We start from the raw sequence: 13505 nt of genomic DNA, 5'->3' as shown, positions 1-13505 counted from the left end.
GATAAGATTGGCCTCACAACCAACAGAAAAAAAAATTGATACGAATCCTTAAAAAATGAGAAAACTACGAACAAAATCATGATGCTTTAATGGAATTTTTAAAATACGGTAGTGCCTCAATTACTGGGGTTTTTTTTTTTCCTTCCAAAAAAGCATTTTCTTGTATCTTCCATTTTTCCATTGAAAAAATGTATATTTTTAATATAATTAATTATAATATCTTCCATTTTTTCAATGGAATGATTATTCCTTATTATTAATAACTATTATTTTAGATGGAAAATTTCTTTGGAATTTAAAACAATCCATTTAAAAAATAATAAGGATCTCTTTGATTTTTCTCCACATTCCCACAATATGAATACTCGTTTGAAAATCAATCAGCATACTATATACAAGCTGCCCCACATTATTCGCACAGTAGATATCTCCGCAACACGAAACATACACAAATCACTAGAAGCGTTCAAGTGACGTGCCGGTACTCGAAATGCCTCACGGGGTTTTTATACATAAAAAGTATAAAAATTCACTTTTTATACTGTCCCCATGTGCTAAAACTTCCAATTTGTGAGATGTAAATGTGGCTCTGAAAAGTCATTTACGAAAAACTTCATAATTTTAAATGCAAGCAATATTTACGGAGATATTAGACGTTTCAGTTTTCAGCATATATCGCCAGTGATTGAGGTTGTGGTGTGAAAATTGCTAAAATGTAAATTAAATTCAATGTTGTAAAAAGTCTGTGATTGTCAAAATAATTGTCAAAAAAGGTAATTCTTATTCATTGTGAATGAAAGAAATTGTATTGAGGAGTTCATTCTACGTGTTTGCAGTCTAAAAATGGCAACTTTTGAGCCAATGAAAACTTTCCAACACAGTTGCCAAAACATAGCGAAACATTTAGCGACGACTTTGATTTTTTTAAAACAAAAAGTAATGAGTGGAACCACTTCCACACCATTTATTGGCAAAGAAAAACTTAAAATTTATGGCAAATTTTCTTACCAACCGGCGTTAATGGGTTAATATCCCGATGAATATTGCATTTAAAAATATTAAATTTTTTACTAATAACTTTCTAGAGCGGGATGTACATTTCAATAATTGGAAGCATACGAAGATTGTATAAAAGTTTAATTACTCTATTCTTTATTTTTTATGTATACGATACCTGAAACAAATTTTAAATTTTAAGTAACTGCACGTCGTGATCGGCTGAAGTTAGTTTTCTGTGGTTCCCAACTTCAAGGCGTGAATGTGAGCCGATCTCCCCGTTAAAAAGTCTCGACGCAGAGAGCAGCAGGTGCATAACGGTACAAATATACAATCATTACACTTCATTCACAAATTTAAATACAGGTGGCAGCACTAAAAAATCATATACAACACTAGATACGCACTCAGACTGTTTAGTACATACACTTTGATCCAGATTCTGCCACGAAGGTGGGCTGGGGAAAATCTGTACAACGGGATAAGTCCGATAGCAGAATCTTGGCGTTCATTTTTGTTCATTCACGTCATTTGAAAACGTTTTTTCAATTGAAAGTACGTTTTTAAAGTTAACGGTTGCAGAGATATAAGTTAACCCCACCGGTGAAACAGTGGTGGTCGACTGATGTTGGTTTTCTGTAGTTCCGAACTTCGAGGCGCGAGTGCGATCCGATATCGCCACAGAGAGCAACAGGCCTGCAACTGTACAAATATTCAATCATTACACTCCACGCATAGTTCGAAAGACAGGTGTGAAATGGTAGCACTATAACAAGTATTACACAGAAATAAAATTTACGTTAGATTTATAACATTATTACCCGCACAACTTCCAGCACGGCCCAGGTCTGTTTCGACCACCTGCTTATATCTCGTCGTTGAAACAGAGTGGTGGGCCATGATCTGGTTAGGAGGAGAAATATCTGGTGTGCTAGCACTTTAGGAACAAAATCATTTCGGTTTGCGAAGTTACAAGAAATATTTTGTACACCTTATAATTGCTGTCGTCTTCAACTTGATCAAATTACACAATTTTCCATGTGTCGAGTGAGATTTTTTTCGTATTTTTCAAGAAACTTGTGTACTTCAAGTACTTTTCGTACTATCTTGCTCGTAAGTCGAACTCGACTTACGACTAGATAGTTAAACATTTTCAATGAATAACTTGAATTAACTTACGTTTAGACACTCTTAACTCGAGACATCACTGCATTACAAACTTTTAATAAAATTGGGTGACCAGACATTCCAGTATAAAGGACTTATTCCGATATTCTGGCCGGATTTTAAGTTGCATAGATGACAAGATAAGCATAATTTGGTCATATACAGGCAATATTTAGCGAGAATCCGCTAGATGTCCCGGTTTCGTTCTCTTAAATGCGGTCAACCTGTGGAAAAAAATTTATTCTTTTTAATTCAGAATAAAATTGATCCGAATAAATCCCGATTTCTCTTCTATTCTAAAAAAATTGCCTCGTAATAAGTTTGTTATAGTTCTCTCTCTCTAGTAAAAACGAATTAGTAGAAATAAAGTTATAATACTGATACGAATGCACTTTTTACTTAAAACTTTTGAATGAAAAAAAAAAAAGAGAAACAACTTTATGTTGTGCAAGCTATATTGCAGGAACAAAACGCTGCTCATGTAGACATTGTTTTGACAGTTGTTTCCAGATTCATAATTTCAGTGAAAAGAAATCAACGTTCATTCATGTGACTATAACATCGTCAATATAAACGTTTCTCATAATGGCTATGACGGGCGATGTTTCATTTTTATTGTATCCGTGTACTATTTTATTTTATCCATGATGAGAAGCCATATATTTAGTTTCTGATTTAGTTGGTTGGCTTGTTAAATGAGAAATTGTTTAGTATATCTATCCGTACATGATATCTTTATTTATTTGCGTTTTTTTTTTCTTTGTTCTTCTTCAGATGGATTCGAAATATACATATCATGCGGTGTCTACGCAAGAAGTCGTGATGTTATAACGTCAGACGGTGAGTAAAACCATAAAAGATCAGTTTCGCGATGCCAGAATAAAACAATTGGCATCGGGGAGAAACAAGCAAAGTAGTTGTAAGCATTGTGTGTGTGCTCCTAGAAAAGAATTACATTAAATAAATCGCGCATAAAATACGAATGACTTGCCGTTTAAGAATAGTTTGCGAAACACTGCTTTCTTATGTTTATATGTGTGTGTGCGCGTCTATTTTTTATTTACCTTTTTTTACTTCTTCGACTATTGTCTGGTCTTTTTTTTTATACCGCCATGACTTCCGATACACGGAATTGTTTAATACTGTCATTTGTGAACTGTTATTGCTACGAAAATGTTTTCATAAACAATATTTCGTTTCTTGAGCCAGTCGAAGAATTTGTTCCGTAGAATGTACATTTACGAATTCGATGGTCTTGTCGCCATTTCATTATAATTTAAATTTAAAAAATATTACTTACCTATAATTTTGATACAAAAAGAAATATGTTTGGTCTTGTAATCTTCCTCTATTTTTTAGAGGAAGATTTCAGTCCATCCATATATTTGAATACCCTTCCAACATTTCATATAGTTCATAAGCTAGAATCAATGAGCAGTTATTCCACATTTTGACATCAGAAAAAAATGATGATGTTTTTTCCGTTCAATAGAAGCTAATAGTAAATTTTGAGTTTAAAATTTGGTATAAAAAGAAGGTTTAAAACATTATTGAAGATAACAAGTTTTAAGGAAATTCATTGAAGAAAAAAGTTCTCGTTAAATAGTTTATTCTATTTTTCTCGTTTACTATTTGAGGCATTTAGCATGTTTTTAGAGCAATTAAATTCGGGGGTTCTTAACATTTTTTATTCCAAGGACCCCTTTCCCAAATAATGTTCATCAAGTAATAATATACAGTAAAACACAATAAGTTGATTATTTTTCCATCCAAGTTCAAACTCCCCTAAGGGGTCCGTGGACTCCTGGTATAGGACCACTATTTCAATATTCAGCTGTTTGACCAAAAAAAATAAATCTAACAACTTCTCCGCAACCAAACTTTTTTTTTTTAAATAATGCTTTGCATTAAATAATATGCTTGGGTTATTTGACTTATTCAATCGCGCACAAATGAAATTAAAATTTGTATCGTTATTTTATTTTAATGGATCTTTTCATCTTTCAGAGATTGAAACCTTAATCGAGACTGCTAGTGCTGTCATCTGGCGGTGAAGAAGCGTACAATGAAGTAGAATGTGGCATCCAAAAGCAAGCACTCCGTAGGTGTGAATAACAAAGTCGAAACACCAACTTTTACGATACATGTGGAGACGATGTCTTTGCTAAATTACCAAGTTATCTTTCATCTCGAGCTGATTTCATCAAATTGTTAAAGTGTAATCTGAGTCTATACCAAAACAAAACCTACTAAATTTTTCAGAATTAAATATGTAATTTTTCAGCATATCAGACTAAAATGTTTTCGTAAGTGTAAAAACTTTTTAGTGTCATATGCATTTCTAGACAAATCTATTGCCCGACATTCCTGGGGCCATGTAAACAATTTTAACCGGGCATGTACCTTTTCAACCATAGACCAGCTTATAAAATATTGATTCAGGCATGTAAATTTTTAGTTAATAGTAATTTTTAGTAAATTTTTAGATTTGTCCAGCCCCGGTTTAATTTCATGTCATAGAAGGGTTGTCTTTGTCTATTTCTGTGGCGGATACATGCCGTATTTCTTGGTGTAAGTGGCAAGTCGGAGAAAAAAAATCGGGAAAAAAAATCTTGTTAAACGTAAGCTTTTTATTTTCCCAGGAAAAATATTATTTCGTACATAATTTCTTACTAAATGAAAGAAAATCACTATAAATATGCTAATCACGATCCTGTAAAATGCCTAGAAACAAATAATTGTTCTCTTAGATTCTACAAACACATATTTGCAGAATGTGAGATGGTCAGACCCAATTCTGGATAGTTGATACTCAATTAAATTAGTTGATACTTGGATTTCATACCAAAATGTTTACAAACCGTTACTACTTGTCTTTCTTTACACATAAACGTAGACGCCACATCTGCGTGAGCACCACATTCCTGCATTATTGCGTGTTTAAAAACACAAAAACAGCCGAAAATAAGACAAGAAATGTTTTAGTTAACTTTATCATTGTTTTCAAGATTTGAATTATCATCGGAGCCTTTTTTTTTGAGTCATTTGAAAAAATTCTGTTCATTGTTACTTAAAACATTAAAAAGATATATCATTTCCATTATCTCATGGCGTGTTATACAAGCATGAACTTGGAATATAGGAAATTATAAAAATATAACAACTTTGATAAATAATAGTGTTTTTATCTGCATATAATGTATTGGTGATAATATCGATTTCATTCACAAGGTTCATGATTGCATTCTAGTGGAGTTTAATTGAATGGAATGCAATGTTTCAGAAGAGTTGAATTTATGAAATGATGTAAAAAGTGCTTCATGATCTCATCATATTTTATTTGTTGTTATTTTAACGCGGTTAAGATATATTAGCGCTTAATTGCAATTGAAGACGAAATCTTTAATTGTAATTGGCATTTATGATTCACAAATGGTGTATTTGATGTAATTATTTATGCGTGTTTGTCTAATAGACTAATCTATTTCGGCGAATTGATCGATGTTTATGTGTTTCGTTCATTACACCGTTTTATTGCTTTACATGTTCGAATTTCGATATTTTTTGAAAATTCATTTTTTCCTAAGATTTATTTTTTTCTATTAATTAGGTTGCCCCATACATTCATAAATAGTTAAAAAAATTCATAAAAAATTAAAGGAGTCATTAAATTTGAATGCGGTGTGCGAAAAAAGTTTTAATCGGGAAGTGGAATTTTTTTCTCGGTACAGAAAAAAAATTAGTTCAAATTATTTTTCGTCGGAAAAATGAAAATGTAAATCACTGGAAATATGCTAATCACGATCTTGTAAAATGCCGGGTACACGATTAATAGCTCATTTCTTAATTTCTCTGTTGCTAGCGCTTACATAAAGTTTTTATTGTGATATTGATATTGGTGGATAAAGAACCATTGGGGAAGTTGTTTTACAGTTTTACCTCAGCCACGAATCACCGGCTGAAACTTTACAAATGTTTCGGACACGGAAGAGAGATTGATAAGGTTCAGGTAGTAAATTCGGTGATTTGCTTTCATGTAGCGCTTTCGATCAACAAAAATTTGAACTAATTTTTATATGTATATCTATATATATTGGGGAAAAAACCCTTTCTTTCTTGAGCATAACATTTTTTTCCATGAACCACATTCAAATATACCGATTCCTTCAATTTTTATGAATTTTTAAACTATTCACAAATTTATGGGACACCCTGTATATAAATGCCTGTTTATTGTACAAAGTCGTAGATACTTCAATGTGTGTGTGTGTGCGCTGCAGTATTTTCTTCAACGTAAAGACGAAGATTAAAAAATTGTACAGTTTATAGTTTATACGTGTAAATTTATATGGTTTTATTTATCCAAATGTCCCTTCAGAACAAGGATATTTAACATTTTCTTAGTAGTTCGATGATTTTGTTTAAAATGATATTTGAATTTATAACTGAATCATATATTTTTCTTCAAAATGTCGTTTCAGTGGAATCTATTGTCATAGATGTGTGTACATGGTTTTTTTTTTTTCTCGTATAAATAAATATACTGAAGAAGAAAAATTAGCAATGTGTGTCTCAAGTAAAATGCTATGCGTACAGAGTTTTTATTCAATGTACATATTTTCAATCATGGAGAATAAAGAAAAAATACATTTTTTGTTTGAAATTTCTTATTTTGGGTACAAGAAATGGCTCCGTTTAAGGAGCTCCTTGGTTTAAAAAAAATTGTCGATGAGTCAAAACAGGAAAATATCTACATCAGTCTGCATCATATAATTTCCCTTATTTTACATCAGTGGTTCTCAACCAGTAGTCCACGGACCGCTTGTAGATCTTTGTATAGGTCTCGGGGGGGGGGGGGACTCTTGATAATGGGATTCAAGAAGAATTATGAAAATTGGAGGGCAATTATTTCACGCTAGATATAAGCCCTCCGAACATGTTTTTGGCCGGGGGCCCATTGTGCTGTTAAGACGAACCTGGTTCGTATGGCGTTGTATCATCTCAGTCTCTGAGAAATAATTTCAACCGTACCAGTATATAATGATGATAGCATGCAAAAAAATGTATTGACGAGTTTCGAGCCCGTGCAGTGAAATAAATCGATGACAGTGTTCTGAGTTTCAAAAATTTAATTTCTATATAAAGACAACATATCAGTTCTATACTATATTTGCATTACAATAATTCTCGGATTATAGGTTACATCATACTTAGTGTGGGTTATATACTGTAGTATTTCGTCTGCAGATTCTTTTCTGAGAAGTTGGAGTGGAGATGAATATTTGTGAAAAGTAATTTCTCAAGGATTTAATTGAAATGCGAGTAGTAAAATCGACATATTTTCTACAAAAACGTGACACCCCCCCCCCCCCACTCCATTCCGTTTTTCGAAGTTTCATTGGTAAGAATATATTTGCAAACGCGAATTATTCACAGATGCCGATTATACATTATTTAAGGTTGTGTGTGTGTGTGTGTGTGTGTGTTTTCTTTGTGAAATTCTCGGGGATTATACGTAGACAATTTTACGAATTTTTTTTTTCGGACGTTTTTTCCGAAACATCATCTGCTGCCATCTGTTGTACAAAACTAAAACTATCAAGAATGATTTTTGCAAAATACGACCACAGCAGGTCGAGATGAAAATCATTTAATTTTGCTTTAGTGACCCCTTTAATCAGGGCCGTCTTAAGAGCATCATGGGCGCCCGGGCCAAGTGGTTTTGCCCTACCAGATAAATTCTAGAAAATTTCAACCAAATCTCATTTTTGTGAGGCCCCTCTTCCCTTGAGGCCACCCCGGGCCATGCCCGGGTGGGCCCATGCATTAAGGCGGCGCTGCCTTTAATATTTGTGAATAAAATGTGTTTAATAAAAAATCTAAGAACTTCTTTGAGTTAACTAAAAAAACGCCAATTATTTCCATTAGATATTAAATTCAAGTTATTATTTGTCTTATAATTAGTAATATTTTATTAATTTCCATCCTTAAGTGTCGCATATTAATTACTATGAGTAAGCAAATGTGAGGATTAACGATTATCTTTTCTCAAAATTAATGTTTAAAACCTTCTATAGTCACGTGTATATTTGACAAAAAATGGTAATAAAAATGCATTCTATACCAATTTCCTATCTCAATTTTTTTGGTACTTCACAAAAAAAAAATTTCACTCTTAAAAAAAAAAATTTTAGCGTGAATTCAGTACAAAATACGGCAACATAAGTAGAATAATTTCTTATGTATAAAGAGATGCTTGCTTGTCGGTGTCATTTTTCGATAGTTTCTGAAGTTTTACGTGTTCGGAAATAATGTATATAAAAGCTCATCAAATATATTGATGGGGATGGGAAATAAAATTCAATGTAAAAACTAGTCAACATTGTAAAGCAAGATTTTATCTGTATACATAATATTATAATACCAAGATAAACTGAATATTTTACCTTTTTTTTAATTAACTATTTTATTGAATTTAAAAATTCCACTCTAATTGCTGTTTTGATGTTCGTTTCAATTGAAAACAACACCAATAGACATCTTTTTTTTGTAGAAAAAAAATTTTCAATGTTTCCGTGGGGGTTGAAACAAGGAGGTTAGTACTGTAAGAACAACCCCCTCTTTTGCGAACACCAGCTGGACAAAAAAAAAATCGTCCATGAAAGAGAGGTGACCGTAAAAAAGGGGGATTCCTACTGAAGCTTTTAAAATAAAACTCGATTATTATTTGTCCTTAGAAAATGTGTGACCGTTAAGAGGGGTTTTACTATATTTATGATTACAGTACTGTACTTCAAAATCGATTTGAAAAAAAAATACGTTATGACAGAGCTCACGAAAAATGCGTGTGAAGGTCATTCGCTAAAGCACACAAACACAATATAAAAAAAGGTCATCCATTTCACTGATTCAAATGAAGTTCGATAATATTAACTGGTTAAAAAAAAAATTGAGCAATCTGTTATGGGAGTACCGTATTAGCTAAATTCTGATAATCTTCACAACATGCGTTCTCTTCGAACGAGTTGAAGAACCCGGTATCGACGACGGAAATTTCCGGAAAGTCAAAAAACCTCACCCTTTTTCTCTTTAGATGCACTTTCAAGTGTTTTGTCAGGTGATCGGATCGAGTGAACTTCTTGGAGCAGGTGACGCAGCTGTAAGGTTTGACTCCCGAATGGGACCTCTTGTGTCTCGAAAGTTCGTCCGACCGGGAGAATTTCCACGTGCATCCCGGCCACATGCAAATGAACGGTTTCTCTCCGGTATGTCGTCTCAAATGCGTCTTCAGGTGAGAGCATCTCGAGTACACTTTGGCACAGCCGTGATGCGTACAAGCGTACGATTTTCTCGCTTTCAAAGATTTCCCTCTTCTCTTGGTCCTATGGCTCTGGCGGATACGTTTTGTGGCACCCGAAGACATTTCTTGGAACGGCGATGACAGAAATTGTTCGTCGCTGCTCTCGGGGAATTCGGAGAAATCAACGTCGGTAATGTCCAGCTGTTCTAAGACGCCTGCTGGTACATCGTGACTGTGAGGAACATCACGGAACTCTTTTCCCCCTTCTGTTTCCTTCATGAGAGTTCTGAGTCCGACGCCGAGAACCACGAAATCTTGCTGTGGCTGCTGAGATATATTAATCTCTCGTCCACCCACATCCACCATCATCTTCTGAATAGTCTCGACGTAACATTGATCGAAATCACAACTCGAATTATTGGCGCTAACGTCAGGAAGAATCTGCACCTCGCAATCGTAGGAGCCACCTCGGTTCCTGTCCAAAACTTCATCAACAACGTTGTTCAAGCCCAAATAATTCAAAATATCGTTGCATTCGTGCTGATCATTTTTGAAACTGTCTAACGAAATATTCGACTCTCCATCGTTATCAATCGGCTCTTCGGTCAAAAAAGGACTGAAATATAGGGAATTGTTATCCATCACGATTGTCTTAAACACGCTGACGGCGGCAATGAATTAGGATACAACGTATTAGATTTCTGGTTGAGAAATGCAATATTAACACTTGTTTAGTAAACTCAGCATGCAGTAATCGAAAGGGAACCCCTAGAGAGAGAGAGAGAGAGCTTATCTTTGACGACTACATCCGCACGATTAAATGGTTTCCGGCACTTCGCGTAATCGGGGCGCTTAAAGCTTTTCCTATTCCATTATTTTGTATCATTCTTTCGCCACGATGGTTCTCTCACTCCTAGATCTATGGCTCGAGATCGCCACAAAAAACTAAATGCTTTTGCTATGGTTTGAACCCGAGGAACTTTTAATGCAAATACAAGTATGTAAGGAATATACCACATAAAGTTTAAATGAGAACTTTCTATGAAGGAAAGTACAACTTCTCCTACAAAAACTGCTCCTACAGCTTTTTCTTTCGCGTAGTAAGTGGCTCGAATTCTATCGACGATCAACAAAAAAAAAATAGTTAAAACACAGGATTCATAAAAAGTTCAACTTCGGGCACTTGTGGTTGTTTATTTAGTAGCTGTGCAGGTGTGAGCATCATGCTCAGGACTCTCGTCATGAGGGTCCAGGTTTGAACCACGTTCGCGGCACAGTGGTGGTCGACTGAAGATGGTTTTCTGCGATTTCCAAGTTCAAGGCGAGAATCCAAGCCGGTCTCCCATTTGAAAAAGTCTCTCGTCAGACATACTTGAACAGCCTGAAAATCCAGGAACTTGCTATTTTTACTTTAAAAGACAGATGGCAGCACCAGCAAGAACACAAAACGATCTCAACTCTGACAACATAAATACGTTAGGGGTCACACATACACTCAGAATGCACATTTCGGCACGTGCCGGTTCGTTTGGAATTCCGCAGAGGAATGTGTACGAGATGCATGGTACGGCAAAGTGTAGTGTTTTATTTATTTAGTTGAGGCAATGCTGCTCAAAGTTCGTCAGGATATCCGGGCTGAAGGTATCCAACAGTAAAATGGCTTATAGTGAGCCGGGCCGTCTTAATAACATCATGAGCTCCTGGGCAGTGATTTTTTTTTTTTTTTTTTTTTTTGAGGCTGCCTTGCCAGTTTACATACTTTCAGAAAATTCAAGCAGATTTCATTTTTAGGAGCCCCCCCCCCCCTCTTCCCACGGGCAGTGCCCAGATGGGCGCATGCGACAGCACTGATAGTGAGAGAACCACCCATAATTAGTTATAGGCTTAAGTCGCATTGAAAATCGAGCAACTCCTCGAGTTAATAAAGTATCTCTTTTCAAATGCTTAATAGCATTTCAAGTGTTTTAAATAACAGATACGCTGTTTCATATTATATAGAAGGCTTAACGTTTCACTCTGAGCACGGCGTTTGACACGCGTCACTGTTTAAATTCAGTTAGCGTAAGCACGCACTCAACAGTAGTGACGGCCACATGCTACTACTACTTCTTAATCATACGTGCACCTCGTAAACATTCTTCTGCGGCATTTCTAATAAATTGGTACATCCTGGAATGTTTGTTCTGAGTGTGTTACCGTAACGTATTTATTTAGCTAAAGTTAAGCTTATTCCTTGTTATATTGGTGCTGTCATCTGTGTCCATATTTGGAAGTGAAAAATGGCAAATGACTGAATGTTATGCAAGTGTCGTATTGAAGGTCTGAATGTGAGCTGTTGAAGGTCTGAGACTGAAAATAGACCTTTTTCGAATTGGAACCCAGCTCGCATTCACACCTTCGACCCCCCCCCCCTTCCCCTCTTCGGCGACATGGTTGGTGGTCGGTTGAAGTTGGTATTCTGTGGTTCCTAACTTCAAAGAGCGAATGGGAACCGATCTCTCCATTAAAAAAAGTTTCTCCACAGAAACTTTATCAGGTCTACAACGGTACAGATATTGTCATTGTTGTTCACCCATAGTTCGTTTGGAAATGAGATAACAGCAATTAAAAAACTCCCGCATAACTCGAGATACGCACTCACACTGTTAGGTACGGTACAAATGCACGCTTCCGGCACAACTCGTTCGATAACTCTCGCATTCGTGCTTCGAAGTTGAGCCGTCCACCAATGTGCTCGGCTGAAGTTGATTTCTGCTGCTGCTGCTGTTTCCACTAAACAACATGCACCTCGTAAAAATTCCTCTGAGAAGCTTCTAACGTATTGGTGCATGTCTAAAAGTGTCATGTATGTGTTAGGTACTTAACTTGAAGTTTGTTTTTAAAAAGAATGCTTGTTGTTCAAGGAATACTGACAAGTCTTCCGAATTCGGGGGAAAAAACAACTCGCCAGTTTATTTCGTTTTCAATACTTATTCATTTTTATTTTATTCCTTGTCTATACCTATTGTGCGTGTTTTTTTTAAATGCATTTTTATTTGATTGCTCACAGTGAATGGGAGATTGGCTCGCGCACCATAGTTAGAAAACCACAGAAATGTTCAGCACACCATGCGTCCTCATGTTGGCAGTCAGCGTGAAACAAAGTAATGTCAGAAGCTTCACATAAATTATCTTTTATGTTCAGACCAACTGAACCCTACGAAGACAGAAATTCGAAAATACCCGGAAAATAATTTAAAGTCAAAAGGAAAACGACGGGAATCTTCAAGGAATATAAAAAAAGTCAAACACTTCTTTAATCGAAAATTTATGGGAAAAAAACGCTCAAAACTTTCGTAACGACCCTCAAAATATTTCGTTTCTTACTTTCCTTGTTTACGTTATTTGCAAAAGCTTTTACAACTAGAATGAATACAAGCAAAATAAAAAAATAAAAAAAACCACACAGTTGAAAGGTATATTAATCAAATTTTCTGAAAACAGCCGAATCGGCATAGTAAAGGAAAAAACCATCAAAAAAGAGAAATGCATGTTGGTAATCTAGATCAATCTCAACATGATGATCGCATTTACTTGAGCGGGTAAACATTTCAAACACACCTTGCTACTAATGTCCAACATTTCTCTCCGCTTACAATGAACCCAATCAGCGGTCATTAACCTAATCTCTTTCTCTCTACGTTTTGATCTTAATCCGTTATTTCTCTAGTATCGGAAAAATATGTATTTTTAAGAGAGAGAGAGAGTGTGTGTGTGTGTGTGTGTGTGTGTGTGTGTGTGTGTGTGTGTGTGTGTGTGTGTGTGTGTGTGTGTGTGTGTGTGGGGCGCGCGCGCTCAGTTTTTAGACCACTATTATTTCTCTAATAATTTCAGTGAAACCTAAATATAACGATAAGAAAAAAAATCGTTGTAGAGGAGAGTTAAAATTTTATTATATCGAGAGTTAGTGTTATCGTCAGTCGCCGCCAAATTTATGCTGTACTTAGAATTTCCTCTGAATTGGCGTTATTAGTACTACCATAAAATGCATTTGTAAGTGTTT

At 35.3% G+C, this 13505-nt stretch overlaps 2 protein-coding genes across 2 annotated transcripts in view; one reads left to right on the top strand and one right to left on the bottom strand.

The window, feature by feature from the left end:
• Positions 1-6826, top strand: part of LOC149086411 (uncharacterized) — a 68218-nt gene extending 61392 nt beyond the window's left edge. The window contains exons 4-5 of the mRNA XM_089255440.1: positions 2938-3003; positions 4171-6826. Of these exons, the coding sequence (XP_089111566.1) occupies positions 2938-2994 (57 nt within the window). The 3' untranslated portion in view covers positions 2995-3003; positions 4171-6826. The remainder of the gene's footprint in view (positions 1-2937; positions 3004-4170) is intronic.
• A 271-nt stretch (positions 6827-7097) lies between these two features.
• Positions 7098-10218, bottom strand: LOC149086410 (uncharacterized). The gene has a single exon (XM_089255430.1). The coding sequence runs from the start codon at positions 10103-10105 to the stop codon at positions 9125-9127; it is 981 nt and encodes a 326-aa protein (XP_089111556.1). The 5' UTR covers positions 10106-10218; the 3' UTR covers positions 7098-9124.
• Positions 10219-13505: the final 3287 nt, after the last annotated feature.

The sequence above is a fragment of the Pholcus phalangioides genome, unplaced genomic scaffold, assembly GCF_987345545.1.
Source record: "Pholcus phalangioides strain wild (caught in Gottingen) unplaced genomic scaffold, Ppha-v1.0 ptg000004l_1, whole genome shotgun sequence".
In the NCBI taxonomy this organism is placed as follows: domain Eukaryota; kingdom Metazoa; phylum Arthropoda; class Arachnida; order Araneae; family Pholcidae; genus Pholcus; species Pholcus phalangioides.
Note: the sequence above shows the minus strand (reverse complement) of the source record. Positions and strands in the feature narration are given on the sequence as shown.